Source organism: Tachypleus tridentatus, chromosome 12 (genome assembly GCF_004210375.1).
Source record: "Tachypleus tridentatus isolate NWPU-2018 chromosome 12, ASM421037v1, whole genome shotgun sequence".
Lineage (NCBI taxonomy): Eukaryota > Metazoa > Arthropoda > Merostomata > Xiphosura > Limulidae > Tachypleus > Tachypleus tridentatus.
The window spans coordinates 122,529,365-122,548,538 of NC_134836.1; the positions used below are offsets into that span (position 1 = coordinate 122,529,365).

The following is a 19,174-nucleotide window of genomic DNA, read 5'->3' on the forward strand; positions in this document are numbered from 1 at the left end:
ATAAGATGATAATACAAGAATGAAAGAACGATGATTTACCAGTCAGTTAGTATTGACGACAAATATATAAGAAGAGGATACTTTAATTTAAATATTTTTTGTACAATTCATAATTCAAAACATAACACTATACCAGTGTTAGGATTCGCTCTTCCACATCTAGTCTCACATTCCTCACGTGTTTCGAAATTGTTAGCGTTTCCTCCACATCCACCATATATGAAAGATACACAACTTTGGTGGCTAGGACTGTAATGATACCGCTGTATGGATTCATGACAGGGTCCGTGTTCTCTTGGCAACTGACATATATCTAAATGGGTTAATTAACAATGGTTTAACCTGGATAACATCCTACAAGTATACATCTTTCAAGTTTTGTTTCCTCATAACTTAAGGGAAAGCAAACACTTAAGTAGCAAGAATAGAAGCAGTTGTGAAAGAAAAATAGCAAATACCATTTGAGGAAAATAAAAATAAAATCGAAATCATTGGCGTGAAAATAAACTAAAAAATTAAATTAAATGTGAAGTAAAGTAAGAAATGAAAAATTAATCATTGACAATGATCTTGTTAATATAAATATGTCTCATAAAAATTTCATTCATCACAAGAATTGCAACGCAAATGGAAGACATAACAAACAGTTAGGAATTACAATATAAACTATTGATGATAGTTTCAATACTGTAACACTCATATTTTTGTAACTCAGACGTCAGTCTGTGTAACTAAGAGCCTAGATCTTACACAAAATAAAAACCAAGTCAAAAATTCCCTTGACAATTAGAAACTTTCGCCTATAGACTAATCAAGTTGACCGACGTCGTAACCATTATGAAACTTATATGAATATCACTCGATTCAACGCAGAAACAAACCTTACATATTCAGTACTTCTGTTCAGTATGTTCACTACTGAAGCTAAACGTTCTCAACACATCAGAGAAGGAACAAACATAATAAAACAGGAAACTCTGCTCTTTATCATCACTTTTATAGTATAATTCGTTATGATATTTAATAGATGTATTGTGTTATTTCACATTTTCTGTTTTCTATTTTCAGACCTCAGAGGGTCACCAATGGGTGTGTAGAATTTCTACGGTAAAAACCGGTTTTGATATCTATAATGGCTAAAGTACATATATCTCAGACTAGGGTTTTCCACTTAATAACTGACAAGCAAAAATCTTGTTTTTATTTTAAAGATTATTTTGTTCACAAAATATATACGAAGATCGACTTGTTCATCAAAAAAAACACTCTCAAAATAGTAAACCAAAATTTGCGTTGATTTGTACAGCGGAAATTGTACCAAACACTGGATCAAAGTAAGAAATAAAATTATAATACAAGAATGAAACAACGATGATTTACCAATCAGTTAGTATAGACGACAAATACACAAGAAGAGGATATTTTAATTCAAAAATATTGTGTACAATTCATATTTCAAAACGTAACACAATACCAATGTTAGGATTCCCTCCTCCACATCTGGTCTCACATTTCTCTCGAGTTTCGAAATTGTTGGCGTTTCCTCCACATCCACCATATATAAAAGATACACAACTTTGATGGCTAGGACTGTAATGATACCGCTGTATGGATTCACGACAAGGTCCGTGTTCTCTTGGCAACTGACAGATGTCTAAATGTATTAGGTAACAACAGCTTAATTTCGAAATAACTTATCCTACAAAATATGCTTCATCGTTAAATTAATGACAGCAAATATATAAGTAGAAAGATTGAAAAAAGCTGTAAAACACAAATGAAAGAATAATGTTCTTAAAAAGGTAAAATTTAAATCAAAATAATCTATAGAGTTAAATTAATTTTTTCATAAAATAACATATAGGAAATTAAACAACTGAAATGAATATTTTTGTTAGTATTGTGCACAAAGGTACACAATAAGGTATCTCTGTTCTGCCCACCACTAGTATCCAAACTCGATTTCTATATGTGCGAGACGGCAGAAATACCGCGGTGCCACTGGAGACAGAAAATGAATTTACCTCCCAATATGCCGCTTATTAAAGCTTTATCCGTCAGGAGAGTGCAAAATAATTTAACGACTCTAGAAACTAGTTTTAACTACCATGTACACTATGCATAAAAATTTGAATAATCTAAATTCCAAATGAAGGAAACTCAAACCATAAAAATCCCAAATACTAATTAAAGCCTTAACTCTTCTGATGATGAAAAATTCTTCAGATGATTTGATCTTACCTCTACTTCATAAATGTAGATTTTTAAACGCATATCAGAATTACAGTATTCCAATGTTTTAGACAATTCATTGTATCTTGCAATATTATTGAAATTTATCTTAGAGTTTACAAAATATTAATTAGAGTTAACTAAAATTATAGTATTATGATTATTAAACATAGGTAAAATATTAAGCTTTTAAATATAAATTTTGAAAAATTCTATTTAATAAACAATTTTCATTTTCTTTCCTAGGTTACAAATTAATGTCGTAAAAATGCATAGTTTTAGACCAACAAAATATCCTATCAAATTCTACATATGTAATGAGGAAAATCAATTAAACTTATTTACAAGAGTGGAAGTGTATGTATTTCAGATACGTCAGTGAAGTATAAAATAAATGAACAACAAAATATAAAACCAAGTGTTTGAAAATCTGTGAAAGAAACAGTTCAGTTAAATATAAATTATAAATGAAAGTCTGAGAAATATAAAATACGACACAGAAACAAAAAATATTCAAAATTTAAAATGTGGTTCACTACTAGAAATTAATGTAAAAGTGTGTTTCCGATAGGATGCCCAATACATTAAGAAGTACCTCATTAAAAGTACTTAATACTATAGCATAAATTATTGAGAAAATAATTATATTGTTATTAAAAATATTAAAATCTTTTAGTACACAATGGACAGAACTTGGGAAACAAATAAGAAAGATATCAGAAATAGATCCTTTAAAAGTAAACGAATTATTAAAGCCCTCATATCTTATGCTAATTTTACACATTTTATTATTAACCTATTTCTAATAATTTACCAACAAAACGATGTTCAGTATAGATCTGAGGATTACCTCTCACACATCTAGCTTCACATTCTTCACGACTTTCGAAATTGTTGGCATTTCCTCCACATCCACCATATATGAAAGACACACAACTTTGGTGGAGTTGACTGTAATGATATCGCTGTAAGTACTCACTACAAGGTCCATGTTCTCCTGGCATCAGACAGATGTCTAAATGGTTTAATTAACAATAGTATAATCTGGATAACATCCTACATCTTTAAAGTTTTGTTTCCTCATAACTTAATCGAGAGAAAACACTTAAATTACAAGAATATAAACAGTTGTCAAGTAAAAATAGAAAATACAATTGTAAAAAATAAAAATAAAATTGAAATCATTGACGTGAAAATAAACTAAAAATTAAATTCAATGTGAATTAAAATAGCTTATCAAAATTGAGCCAGGGATTGAATTTATTGACAGAATATATGTCTCGTAAAAATTTCATCTCTCACAAGAATTCTTATATATAAGAAAGACTTAACAAACAGATAAGAATTACAATAGAAACTATTGCCGATAGTTTCAATAGTGTAACACCTCTCTTCTTGCAACTTAGAGTCAGTCTAAAGTACCTAAAAGCCAAGATCATACTCATAATGATAACCGAGTCAAAAATTCCCTTGACAATTAGAAACTGTTGCCTATAGACTAATCAAGTTGACCGACGTCGTAACCATTATGAAATTTATATGAATATCACGCGATTCAACGCAGAAACAAACCTTACATATTCAGCACTAACTTCGTACAGTTCTTCTGTTCAGTATTGTTCACTACTCAAGCTAAACGTTCTCAACACATCAGAGAAGGAACAAACATAATAAAACAGGAAACTCTGCTCTTTATGATCAATTTTATTAGTAGAATTCGTTATTATATTTAATAGATGTATTGTGTTATTTCACATTTTCTGTTTTTGTATTTCCAGTCCTCAGTGGGTCACCAATGGGTGTGTAGAATTTATACGGTAAAAACCGGTTTTAATATCTATAATGGCTAAAGTACATATATCTCAGACTAAGGTTTTCCAATTAGTAACTGTCAAACTAAAATCATGTTTTTATTTTAAAGATTATTTTGTTCACATATTACAGACGAAGATCGACTTGTTCATCAAAACACCACTCTCAGAATAGTAAACCAAAATTTACGTTGATTTGCACAGCGAAAACTGTACCAAACACTGGATCAAAGTAAGGAATAAGATGATAATACAAGAATGAAAGAACGATGATTTACCAGTCAGTTAGTATTGACGACAAATATATAAGAAGAGGATACTTTAATTTAAATATTTTTTGTACAATTCATAATTCAAAACATAACACTATACCAGTGTTAGGATTCGCTCTTCCACATCTAGTCTCACATTCCTCACGTGTTTCGAAATTGTTAGCGTTTCCTCCACATCCACCATATATGAAAGATACACAACTTTGGTGGCTAGGACTGTAATGATACCGCTGTATGGATTCATGACAGGGTCCGTGTTCTCTTGGCAACTGACATATATCTAAATGGGTTAATTAACAATGGTTTAACCTGGATAACATCCTACAAGTATACATCTTTCAAGTTTTGTTTCCTCATAACTTAAGGGAAAGCAAACACTTAAGTAGCAAGAATAGAAGCAGTTGTGAAAGAAAAATAGCAAATACCATTTGAGGAAAATAAAAATAAAATCGAAATCATTGGCGTGAAAATAAACTAAAAAATTAAATTAAATGTGAAGTAAAGTAAGAAATGAAAAATTAATCATTGACAATGATCTTGTTAATATAAATATGTCTCATAAAAATTTCATTCATCACAAGAATTGCAACGCAAATGGAAGACATAACAAACAGTTAGGAATTACAATATAAACTATTGATGATAGTTTCAATACTGTAACACTCATATTTTTGTAACTCAGACGTCAGTCTGTGTAACTAAGAGCCTAGATCTTACACAAAATAAAAACCAAGTCAAAAATTCCCTTGACAATTAGAAACTTTCGCCTATAGACTAATCAAGTTGACCGACGTCGTAACCATTATGAAACTTATATGAATATCACTCGATTCAACGCAGAAACAAACCTTACATATTCAGTACTTCTGTTCAGTATGTTCACTACTGAAGCTAAACGTTCTCAACACATCAGAGAAGGAACAAACATAATAAAACAGGAAACTCTGCTCTTTATCATCACTTTTATAGTATAATTCGTTATGATATTTAATAGATGTATTGTGTTATTTCACATTTTCTGTTTTCTATTTTCAGACCTCAGAGGGTCACCAATGGGTGTGTAGAATTTCTACGGTAAAAACCGGTTTTGATATCTATAATGGCTAAAGTACATATATCTCAGACTAGGGTTTTCCACTTAATAACTGACAAGCAAAAATCTTGTTTTTATTTTAAAGATTATTTTGTTCACATATTACATACGAAGATCGACTTGTTCATCAAAAAAAACACTCTCAAAATAGTAAACCAAAATTTGCGTTGATTTGTACAGCGGAAATTGTACCAAACACTGGATCAAAGTAAGAAATAAAATTATAATACAAGAATGAAACAACGATGATTTACCAATCAGTTAGTATAGACGACAAATACACAAGAAGAGGATATTTTAATTCAAAAATATTGTGTACAATTCATATTTCAAAACGTAACACAATACCAATGTTAGGATTCCCTCCTCCACATCTGGTCTCACATTTCTCTCGAGTTTCGAAATTGTTGGCGTTTCCTCCACATCCACCATATATAAAAGATACACAACTTTGATGGCTAGGACTGTAATGATACCGCTGTATGGATTCACGACAAGGTCCGTGTTCTCTTGGCAACTGACAGATGTCTAAATGTATTAGGTAACAACAGCTTAATTTCGAAATAACTTATCCTACAAAATATGCTTCATCGTTAAATTAATGACAGCAAATATATAAGTAGAAAGATTGAAAAAAGCTGTAAAACACAAATGAAAGAATAATGTTCTTAAAAAGGTAAAATTTAAATCAAAATAATCTATAGAGTTAAATTAATTTTTTCATAAAATATCATATAGGAAATTAAACAACTGAAATGAATATTTTTGTTAGTATTGTGCACAAAGGTACACAATAAGGTATCTCTGTTCTGCCCACCACTAGTATCCAAACTCGATTTCTATATGTGCGAGACGGCAGAAATACCGCGGTGCCACTGGAGACAGAAAATGAATTTACCTCCCAATATGCCGCTTATTAAAGCTTTATCCGTCAGGAGAGTGCAAAATAATTTAACGACTCTAGAAACTAGTTTTAACTACCATGTACACTATGCATAAAAATTTGAATAATCTAAATTCCAAATGAAGGAAACTCAAACCATAAAATCCCAAATACTAATTAAAGCCTTAACTCTTCTGATGATGTAAAATTCTTCAGATGATTTGATCTTACCTCTACTTCATAAATGTAGATTTTTAAACGCATATCAGAATTACAGTATTCCAATGTTTTAGACAATTCATTGTATCTTGCAATATTATTGAAATTTATCTTAGAGTTTACAAAATATTAATTAGAGTTAACTAAAATTATAGTATTATGATTATTAAACATAGGTAAAATATTAAGCTTTTTAAATATAAATTTTGAAAAATTCTATTTAATAAACAATTTTCATTTTCTTTCCTAGGTTACAAATTAATGTCGTAAAAATGCATAGTTTTAGACCAACAAAATATCCTATCAAATTCTACATATGTAATGAGGAAAATCAATTAAACTTATTTACAAGAGTGGAAGTGTATGTATTTCAGATACGTCAGTGAAGTATAAAATAAATGAACAACAAAATATAAAAACCAAGTGTTTGAAAATCTGTGAAAGAAACAGTTCAGTTAAATATAAATTATAAATGAAAGTCTGAGAAATATAAAATACGACACAGAAACAAAAAATATTCAAAATTTAAAATGTGGTTCACTACTAGAAATTAATGTAAAAAGTGTGTTTCCGATAGGATGCCCAATACATTAAGAAGTACCTCATTAAAAGTACTTAATACTATAGCATAAATTATTGAGAAAATAATTATATTGTTATTAAAAATATTAAAATCTTTTAGTACACAATGGACAGAACTTGGGAAACAAATAAGAAAGATATCAGAAATAGATCCTTTAAAAGTAAACGAATTATTAAAGCCCTCATATCTTATGCTAATTTTACACATTTTATTATTAACCTATTTCTAATAATTTACCAACAAAACGATGTTCAGTATAGATCTGAGGATTACCTCTCACACATCTAGCTTCACATTCTTCACGACTTTCGAAATTGTTGGCATTTCCTCCACATCCACCATATATGAAAGACACACAACTTTGGTGGAGTTGACTGTAATGATATCGCTGTAAGTACTCACTACAAGGTCCATGTTCTCCTGGCATCAGACAGATGTCTAAATGGTTTAATTAACAATAGTATAATCTGGATAACATCCTACATCTTTAAAGTTTTGTTTCCTCATAACTTAATCGAGAGAAAACACTTAAATTACAAGAATATAAACAGTTGTCAAGTAAAAATAGAAAATACAATTGTAAAAAATAAAAATAAAATTGAAATCATTGACGTGAAAATAAACTAAAAATTAAATTCAATGTGAATTAAAATAGCTTATCAAAATTGAGCCAGGGATTGAATTTATTGACAGAATATATGTCTCGTAAAATTTCATCTCTCACAAGAATTCTTATATATAAGAAAGACTTAACAAACAGATAAGAATTACAATAGAAACTATTGCCGATAGTTTCAATAGTGTAACACCTCTCTTCTTGCAACTTAGAGTCAGTCTAAAGTACCTAAAAGCCAAGATCATACTCATAATGATAACCGAGTCAAAAATTCCCTTGACAATTAGAAACTGTTGCCTATAGACTAATCAAGTTGACCGACGTCGTAACCATTATGAAATTTATATGAATATCACGCGATTCAACGCAGAAACAAACCTTACATATTCAGCACTAACTTCGTACAGTTCTTCTGTTCAGTATTGTTCACTACTCAAGCTAAACGTTCTCAACACATCAGAGAAGGAACAAACATAATAAAACAGGAAACTCTGCTCTTTATGATCAATTTTATTAGTAGAATTCGTTATTATATTTAATAGATGTATTGTGTTATTTCACATTTTCTGTTTTTGTATTTCCAGTCCTCAGTGGGTCACCAATGGGTGTGTAGAATTTATACGGTAAAAACCGGTTTTAATATCTATAATGGCTAAAGTACATATATCTCAGACTAAGGTTTTCCAATTAGTAACTGTCAAACTAAAATCATGTTTTTATTTTAAAGATTATTTTGTTCACATATTACAGACGAAGATCGACTTGTTCATCAAAACACCACTCTCAGAATAGTAAACCAAAATTTACGTTGATTTGCACAGCGAAAACTGTACCAAACACTGGATCAAAGTAAGGAATAAGATGATAATACAAGAATGAAAGAACGATGATTTACCAGTCAGTTAGTATTGACGACAAATATATAAGAAGAGGATACTTTAATTTAAATATTTTTGTACAATTCATAATTCAAAACATAACACTATACCAGTGTTAGGATTCGCTCTTCCACATCTAGTCTCACATTCCTCACGTGTTTCGAAATTGTTAGCGTTTCCTCCACATCCACCATATATGAAAGATACACAACTTTGGTGGCTAGGACTGTAATGATACCGCTGTATGGATTCATGACAGGGTCCGTGTTCTCTTGGCAACTGACATATATCTAAATGGGTTAATTAACAATGGTTTAACCTGGATAACATCCTACAAGTATACATCTTTCAAGTTTTGTTTCCTCATAACTTAAGGGAAAGCAAACACTTAAGTAGCAAGAATAGAAGCAGTTGTGAAAGAAAAATAGCAAATACCATTTGAGGAAAATAAAAATAAAATCGAAATCATTGGCGTGAAAATAAACTAAAAAATTAAATTAAATGTGAAGTAAAGTAAGAAATGAAAAATTAATCATTGACAATGATCTTGTTAATATAAATATGTCTCATAAAATTTCATTCATCACAAGAATTGCAACGCAAATGGAAGACATAACAAACAGTTAGGAATTACAATATAAACTATTGATGATAGTTTCAATACTGTAACACTCATATTTTTGTAACTCAGACGTCAGTCTGTGTAACTAAGAGCCTAGATCTTACACAAAATAAAAACCAAGTCAAAATTCCCTTGACAATTAGAAACTTTCGCCTATAGACTAATCAAGTTGACCGACGTCGTAACCATTATGAAACTTATATGAATATCACTCGATTCAACGCAGAAACAAACCTTACATATTCAGTACTTCTGTTAAGTATGTTCACTACTGAAGCTAAACGTTCTCAACACATCAGAGAAGGAACAAACATAATAAAACAGGAAACTCTGCTCTTTATCATCACTTTTATAGTATAATTCGTTATGATATTTAATAGATGTATTGTGTTATTTCACATTTTCTGTTTTCTATTTTCAGACCTCAGAGGGTCACCAATGGGTGTGTAGAATTTCTACGGTAAAAACCGGTTTTGATATCTATAATGGCTAAAGTACATATATCTCAGACTAGGGTTTTCCACTTAATAACTGACAAGCAAAAATCTTGTTTTTATTTTAAAGATTATTTTGTTCACATATTACATACGAAGATCGACTTGTTCATCAAAAAAAACACTCTCAAAATAGTAAACCAAAATTTGCGTTGATTTGTACAGCGGAAATTGTACCAAACACTGGATCAAAGTAAGAAATAAAATGATAATACAAGAATGAAACAACGATGATTTACCAATCAGTTAGTATAGACGACAAATACACAAGAAGAGGATATTTTAATTCAAAAATATTGTGTACAATTCATATTTCAAAACGTAACACAATACCAATGTTAGGATTCCCTCCTCCACATCTGGTCTCACATTTCTCTCGAGTTTCGAAATTGTTGGCATTTCCTCCACATCCACCATATATAAAAGATACACAACTTTGATGGCTAGGACTGTAATGATACCGCTGTATGGATTCACGACAAGGTCCGTGTTCTCTTGGCAACTGACAGATGTCTAAATGTATTAGGTAACAACAGCTTAATTTCGAAATAACTTATCCTACAAAATATGCTTCATCGTTAAATTAATGACAGCAAATATATAAGTAGAAAGATTGAAAAAAGCTGTAAAACACAAATGAAAGAATAATGTTCTTAAAAAGGTAAAATTTAAATCAAAATAATCTATAGAGTTAAATTAATTTTTCATAAAATAACATATAGGAAATTAAACAACTGAAATGAATATTTTGTTAGTATTGTGCACAAAGGTACACAATAAGGTATCTCTGTTCTGCCCACCACTAGTATCCAAACTCGATTTCTATATGTGCGAGACGGCAGAAATACCGCGGTGCCACTGGAGACAGAAAATGAATTTACCTCCCAATATGCCGCTTATTAAAGCTTTATCCGTCAGGAGAGTGCAAAATAATTTAACGACTCTAGAAACTAGTTTTAACTACCATGTACACTATGCATAAAAATTTGAATAATCTAAATTCCAAATGAAGGAAACTCAAACCATAAAAATCCCAAATACTAATTAAAGCCTTAACTCTTCTGATGATGTAAAATTCTTCAGATGATTTGATCTTACCTCTACTTCATAAATGTAGATTTTTAAACGCATATCAGAATTACAGTATTCCAATGTTTTAGACAATTCATTGTATCTTGCAATATTATTGAAATTTATCTTAGAGTTTACAAAATATTAATTAGAGTTAACTAAAATTATAGTATTATGATTATTAAACATAGGTAAAATATTAAGCTTTTTAAATATAAATTTTGAAAAATTCTATTTAATAAACAATTTTCATTTTCTTTTCCTAGGTTACAAATTAATGTCGTAAAAATGCATAGTTTTAGACCAACAAAATATCCTATCAAATTCTACATATGTAATGAGGAAAATCAATTAAACTTATTTACAAGAGTGGAAGTGTATGTATTTCAGATACGTCAGTGAAGTATAAAATAAATGAACAACAAAATATAAAAACCAAGTGTTTGAAAATCTGTGAAAGAAACAGTTCAGTTAAATATAAATTATAAATGAAAGTCTGAGAAATATAAAATACGACACAGAAACAAAAAATATTCAAAATTTAAAATGTGGTTCACTACTAGAAATTAATGTAAAAAGTGTGTTTCCGATAGGATGCCCAATACATTAAGAAGTACCTCATTAAAAGTACTTAATACTATAGCATAAATTATTGAGAAAATAATTATATTGTTATTAAAAATATTAAAATCTTTTAGTACACAATGGACAGAACTTGGGAAACAAATAAGAAAGATATCAGAAATAGATCCTTTAAAAGTAAACGAATTATTAAAGCCCTCATATCTTATGCTAATTTTACACATTTTATTATTAACCTATTTCTAATAATTTACCAACAAAACGATGTTCAGTATAGATCTGAGGATTACCTCTCACACATCTAGCTTCACATTCTTCACGACTTTCGAAATTGTTGGCATTTCCTCCACATCCACCATATATGAAAGACACACAACTTTGGTGGAGTTGACTGTAATGATATCGCTGTAAGTACTCACTACAAGGTCCATGTTCTCCTGGCATCAGACAGATGTCTAAATGGTTTAATTAACAATAGTATAATCTGGATAACATCCTACATCTTTAAAGTTTTGTTTCCTCATAACTTAATCGAGAGAAAACACTTAAATTACAAGAATATAAACAGTTGTCAAGTAAAAATAGAAAATACAATTGTGAAAAAAATAAAAATAAAATTGAAATCATTGACGTGAAAATAAACTAAAAATTAAATTAAATGTGAATTAAAATAGCTTATCAAAATTGAGCCAGGGATTGAATTTATTGACAGAATATATGTCTCGTAAAATTTCATCTCTCACAAGAATTCTTATATATAAGAAAGACTTAACAAACAGATAAGAATTACAATAGAAACTATTGCCGATAGTTTCAATAGTGTAACACCTCTCTTCTTGCAACTTAGAGTCAGTCTAAAGTACCTAAAAGCCAAGATCATACTCATAATGATAACCGAGTCAAAAATTCCCTTGACAATTAGAAACTGTTGCCTATAGACGAATCAAGTTGACCGACGTCGTAACCATTATGAAATTTATATGAATATCACGCGATTCAACGCAGAAACAAACCTCACATATTCAGCACTAACTTCGTACAGTTCTTCTGTTCAGTATTGTTCACTACTCAAGCTAAACGTTCTCAACACATCAGAAGGAACAAACATAATAAAACAGGAAACTCTGCTCTTTATGATCAATTTTATTAGTAGAATTCGTTATTATATTTAATAGATGTATTGTGTTATTTCACATTTTCTGTTTTTGTATTTCCAGTCCTCAGTGGGTCACCAATGGGAGTGTAGAATTTATACGGTAAAAACCGGTTTTAATATCTATAATGGCTAAAGTACATATATCTCAGACTAAGGTTTTCCAATTAGTAACTGTCAAACTAAAATCATGTTTTTATTTTAAAGATTATTTTGTTCACATATTACAGACGAAGATCGACTTGTTCATCAAAACACCACTCTCAGAATAGTAAACCAAAATTTACGTTGATTTGCACAGCGAAAACTGTACCAAACACTGGATCAAAGTAAGGAATAAAAAGATAATGTAAAAATGAAAGAACGATGATTTACCAATCAGTTAGTACAGACGACAAATATATAAGAAGAGGATACTTTAATTTAAATATTTTTTGTACAATTCATAATTCAAAACATAACACTATACCAGTGTTAGGATTCGCTCTTCCACATCTAGTCTCACATTCCTCACGTGTTTCGAAATTGTTAGCGTTTCCTCCACATCCACCATATATGAAAGATACACAACTTTGGTGGCTAGGACTGTAATGATACCGCTGTATGGATTCATGACAGGGTCCGTGTTCTCTTGGCAACTGACAGATGTCTCTAAATCGATTAAATAACAATAGTTTAATCTACAAAACACTTGGCCTACCTAACAATGAAAACACGAACGAAATAAAAAGGGTAAAACACGGTTTTGAAAATATAAAATGGGAACCATTAACGTAAAATTAAACCATATAAAGTTTAAATTAAATGTTACGTAAAATAATACATAAAAATCAAATATTTAAATTGAATTTACTTCCGAAAATATATCTTACAAAATCTTCATCCCTCAAAAGAATTACGGCTACTCTTTACCAACGAAAGTGGGATTGACCGTCACATTATAACGCCCCACGGCTGGGAGGGCGAGCATGTTTAGCGCGACGCAGGCTCGAACCCGCGCCCCTCGGATTACGAGTAGCGCGCCTTACGCGTTTGGCCATGCCAGGCCTATCACACTCTGAAACGTATGTTTTGTTAGTATTGTGCACATAACTACTCCATAGAGCAACTCTGCTCTGTTTACCACTGGTATGAAAACTCGATTTCTACGACTAAAACCCGCTATACTACCGGGGGACAGAAAATGAATTTACTTTCAAATGTGTATCTTATAAAATGTTTATCCCTCAGAAGAATTTTGAAAGAAAATAAAGACTGCAGAAACAGGTAGAAACTACAGTATATACTATTCATGAAAACTGAAATAATAAAATCTTTCAAACAAAGTAAACTGAAACCCTAGAGATCACAGACGTTTATTAAAGCCTAGAAACTTTCTCTAACCATATGGAACTTATTCAGATGATTCCATCTTACATTTCTGTTATATATATATTTTGTTAACTGCATATCACAGTTAGAGCTTTCGAACTTTAAAGACAATTCATGGTATCTTGCAATATTATTGATATATATCTTAAAGTTTTTCAAATATTAATTAGAGTTAATTAAAATTACGATAGTATTCTAATTAATATTGATCGTTTTAAGAATATATTTTTTTAATTCTATTTACTACTCAAATTTCCATTTTCTTCTCAAATTCATAAATACCTTGCTTAAAAATACATAATTTGAGACCAACAGAATATTGTAAGAAATGATAAATATGTAATGAGGAAAATCAACAAAAATTATTTGCAAGAGTGTAAATTGTAAGTATTTCAGATATGACAGGCAAGTATAAAATAAAAAATTCAAAACAATGTAAAAATCAATGTTTGAAAATCTATGAAGAAAACATTTCAATCAAATATAAATTAAAAATGAAACTCTATGGAATATAATATATGACACAGCAACCAAACATCTTAAACTTGCAAATGTGGTTCACTACTAGAAATTAACATAAAAAGTCTATTTCCGAAAGGATGCCATATACATTAAGGAATACCTTACAAAAACTATTTAATACTATAGTATAAATTATTGAGAAAATAATTAAATTGTTATCAAAAATATTAAATCTCCATTACCCAATGGATAGAGTTTGGGAAATAATTAAGAAAGATAACACAATAGGTCCTTTCAAAACTATACAGTTATTTTTCCTATCTTATTTTAATTTTACATATTTTGTATTAATCTATTTTTAATAATTTACCAACGAAACGATCTTCTGTATAGATCTGAGGATTACCTCTCACACATCTAGCTTCACATTTTTCACGCGTTTCGAAATTGTTGGCATTTCCTCCACATCCACCATATACGAAACATGCACACCTTTGGTGGCTGGGAATGTAATAATACCGCCGCACGTACTCATCACAAGGTCCACGTTCTCCTGGCATCAGACAGATGTCTAAATGGTTTAATTAACAATGGTTTAACCTGGGTAACATTCTACAAATGTACTTCTTTGAAGTTTTGTTTCTTCATAACTTAAATAAGAGCAAACACATAAGTGAAAAAATAAAAATAATTGTGCTACAAAAAATAGCAAATACAATTTGAAAAATATAAAAATAAAATTGAAATTATTGACGTGAAAATAAACTAAGAAAATAAATTAAATGTAAGGAAAATATGATATGAAAAATTAATCATTGGCAATGAATTTATTTACCTGAATATGTCTCATAAAATTTCGTCCCTCACAAGAATTCCAATATATAAGGAAGAGTTAACAAATAGAAAAGAATTACAATACAAACTATTGATAATAGTTTCAACACTGTAACACTCCTATTCCTGTAACTTAGAGTCAGTCTAAAGTAACTAAAAGCCTAGATCTTACTAACAATAAAAACTGAGTCAAAAATTCCCTTGACAATCAGAAACTTTCGCCAATAGGCCAATCAAGTTGACCGACCTCGTAACCATTATGAAACTTATACGAATATAACGCGGTTCAACGCAGACGCAAACATTACATATTCAGCGCTAACTTTGTACAATTCTTCTATTCCAGATGTACATTACTGAAGCTAAATGTTCTCAACAAATCAGAGGAAGAAAACCTAATAAAATAAGAAACTCCGCTTTTTATCATCACTTTCATTAAAAGAATTTGTTAGAACATTTAATACCTCTATTTTGTTATTTCAAATTATCTTTTTCTTTTATTTTCAGACTTCAGTGGTTCACCAGTAGATGTGTAGAATTTATACGATAAAAACCGGTTTTGATATACATAATGGCTAAATTACATATATCTCAGAGTGGGGTTTTCCACTTAGCAACTGAGAAGATTATTTTACAAGCATATCAAATACAAAGATCGACCAGTTGATCAAAACAGTATATTTGGAATAGTAAACCAAATTTTTACGTTGATTTGCACAGCGAAAACCGTACAAAAGACTGGACCAAAGTAAGGAATAAAAAATAATATATGAATGAAAAAACGATGATTTACCAATCAGTTAGTATAGAAGACAAATATACAAGAAGAGGATACTTTAATTCAAAAATACTGTGTACAATTCATATTTCAAAACATAACACAATACCAATGTTAGGATTCCCTTCTCCACATCTGGTCTCACATTCCTCACGAGTTTCGAAATTGTTAGCGTTTCCTCCACATCCACCATATATGAAAGATACACAACTTTGGTGGCTAGAGCTGTAATGATACCGCTGTATGGATTCACGACAAGGTCCATGTTCTCTTGGCATCCGACAGATGTCTCTGACTATGTCGATTAAATAACAATAGTTTAATTTCTGAAAGTTCCAGTACAGTACATTACGAAAATGTGTTTTTACGAGCACTTAGCTACATACCTATTATTTCATGTCTGTAATTAACAGGTGGGTCCCAACGGAGCTCAAGAATATGAGGTTGAACTCTTGACTCGGTGACAACCAGGTTTCCTGGGGCAGTTATTTGAGCTAGTAAAAAAACATAATGAAAAATAAATAAAGTTACCTTTGATCAAGATGTGGAAGAAAGAAAAACGCCTAGATCTGAATAGCTCAGATAAGACTAGTCCATAATGTTTATAAGAGAACACATCAGTTACAAATCATTCCAAAACACAGCTTGAAATTAATCAAAAATTATTTCATCATAATAACATTTTATCTCAACAAAGACAGGCATGGTTTGAATTTCGCACACAGCTACACGAGGGCTATCTGTGCTAACTGTCCCTAATTTAGCAGTGACAGACTAAAGAGAGGGCAGGTGATCTTCACCACCCACTGCCATCTCGTGTGCTACTCTTTTACTAACTAATAATAGGATTGATCGTTACGTTATAACGTTTCCACGACTGAAAGGCCAAACATTGAACTTCCAACGTTAAAAGTTGGGGTTCCATTTCCCGCGGTGGACACAGCAGTCCCTTTTCGGCCTTGCTCTAAAGCAAACAAACAAATTTCTGGTTTCAAGAATGTTTATATAAATATCATAAGAGTTGAAAACGATGCATGATGGTCGATTTGCGACAGATAATGCCAACAAAAATCAAATTGACAGAGAACATTTATTGCGGTTGACTTATTCATGTCGTTTTATGTATGTATGAACATTCTGGTGAGTGAATCTTAAACGTATTTAAGACGTAGGCGAGACACTTAAATTTAACCCTTTTCATCGCAGAAATTTCTCATTTCTCGAATGTAGGAAGATTGAACTTAAAACTTTTGTAATCTATAGTAGAAAGATGTTCCCAACCTATGGACTCACGCAAAACAAAACCTATTTTACAAGGTTTAGGTTTTCTTATTCACCTACATCAACAAGATATAGGACAAACACTCAGCCTGAAAATAAAAAAAGACAGATTTATTTGTTTGTTTTTAATTTCGCACAAAACTAGACGAGGGCTATCTGCGCTAGCCTTCTCTGATTTAGCAGTGTAAGAATATAGAGAAGGCAGCTAGTCATAAACACCCACCGTCAAATCTTGGGCTACTATTTTACACAACGAATAGTGGGATTGACTGTCAAATTATAACGCCTCCATAGCTGAAAGGGCGAGCATGTTTCGTGCGACGGTATTCGAACCCGGGACCCACGGATTACGATTAGAGGGCATTAAAGGCTAAACTGGCACTTTTCATATGAATGAGTTAAAATTACCTGCACATCTGCTGCTTTGTTGAAAAAATCAAGAAATTTATTCTGCTTCTAGCATTCAAAATAAGACACGACATGTAGCAGAAACAATGTAGAGTTAATCAAAGAAATAAGAAAAATTTACTTTATGTTAATAGAAACAATGCATCTTTCACACTTGAATCTAAAACCAAAATTCAAATATCAGAAGAAAAAATAATAATTGTATCATAGTATTTATTTTGGTTACCAACTACCTGCATTATTACTTATTATAACGTTGGTGGTTAAGTCCTGCTGTTTGGTTAAAGCAATTCAAAATTAGAGGCTATTGTGAAGATATCCGTGAAATATATCTTTGAGCGGATATCCGAAAACACAAACAAAGAAATAAACATTTCGAAAAAAATATCATATGTCTACGTAGACGGTTGTTAATCTTGTTTTGGTGTTTTTATAACAAATTAATTAGTCTAAAAAAAACAGCTTGTGAATCCCGACCAAAACAAAATGCTAAAAGAAATTAATGAGCCTAGAAATCGGTTTTCTTAAGCCTAACAGAAGACGTATTACATAGAATGTTTTAATACTAATTTAAATTGAATAGCCCTCCCATCCTCAGCAGCTAAACGATGTGGGCTTAAGACGCTAAAATCCGGGTTTCAATGCTCGTGATTGCCAGGGCACAGATGTCGCCTTTTGTAGGTTTGTGTTTAGTAACAACCAAGCCGGCGGCACAGTGGTATGTATGCAGGCTTACTGCCTCAGATACAGGGTTTTGATTCTCGTGGTGGGCAAAGTACAAGTAGACCATTCTGCAGCTCTGTACGTAATTCAAAACAACAAAAATCAAACCAATAAAGTATTTTGAAGAGTAATTATTTTTAAACTTTATAGAAAAATATTTAATTTTTATCGTGTATTTTAGGTAGAGAAAAGGTTGTGAGAGGGGGCTGGTATAGAAATTCCAAAGAATTCTTACACCGACTTCTGTTTAATCAATTTTTTATCATTTTTCCTACACGGTATTTAGAGTACATGAGAACTTTCCGTCTGTTTTAAAACCACTACTGTCTGTATAAACTGTCAATGTTAGTTTTATACAACACTCGTAAAGTAAAACAACAACTAAGTATGTCAAGGTTGGCTCTCATGGGGTTTCTCAGATTTCATGTTTTACTCACAGTTTACATTCGACGATAGCAAGTACATCATGAGAGAGATTTATATGATAAACATAGTTTAAAATGTGGAACAGAGGTATGTCTGCGGAGTTATGCCACTTTCGATACTCGTTGTGAGCAGAGCAGAGATAACCCTTTGTGTAGCTTTGGGCTTAGTAACAAAACAAATATAATGTAAGGGGTCTCTATGGTAAACACAATGTAAGAGGTCTACATGGTAAACATAATGCAAGGGGTCTATATGGTAAATATCGGCCATAAATTGATAAAAAACAGAGGCGAAGGGCAAGTCAACGCTGTAAAGTAACCTTTAATTTAGGAATTATCTTCTCATCAAGAATTATAATTAGTGTAATTTCTCCGAAATGGAC

At 31.0% G+C, this 19,174-nt stretch overlaps 1 protein-coding gene across 18 annotated transcripts in view; it reads right to left on the reverse strand.

The window, feature by feature from the left end:
• Positions 1 to 19,174, reverse strand: part of LOC143234563 (papilin-like) — a 196,160-nt gene that overhangs the window by 28,927 nt on the left and 148,059 nt on the right. For 11 of the 18 annotated variants that reach the window (XM_076472010.1, XM_076472023.1, XM_076472014.1 and 8 more), the window contains exons 7-16: positions 12,979 to 13,158; positions 11,647 to 11,811; positions 10,037 to 10,216; positions 8,698 to 8,877; positions 7,367 to 7,531; positions 5,757 to 5,936; positions 4,416 to 4,595; positions 3,083 to 3,247; positions 1,475 to 1,654; positions 134 to 313 (exon numbers count right to left, since the gene is read on the reverse strand). In XM_076472010.1, coding sequence (XP_076328125.1) covers positions 134 to 313; positions 1,475 to 1,654; positions 3,083 to 3,247; positions 4,416 to 4,595; positions 5,757 to 5,936; positions 7,367 to 7,531; positions 8,698 to 8,877; positions 10,037 to 10,216; positions 11,647 to 11,811; positions 12,979 to 13,158 — 1,755 coding nt within the window. Of the gene's footprint in view, positions 1 to 133; positions 314 to 1,474; positions 1,655 to 3,082; positions 3,248 to 4,415; positions 4,596 to 5,756; positions 5,937 to 7,366; positions 7,532 to 8,697; positions 8,878 to 10,036; positions 10,217 to 11,646; positions 11,812 to 12,978; positions 13,159 to 14,748; positions 14,914 to 16,063; positions 16,250 to 16,340; positions 16,449 to 19,174 lie in introns of all 18 variants that reach the window. The other 7 variants (XM_076472026.1, XM_076472016.1, XM_076472015.1 and 4 more) reach the window with 7 other exon arrangements.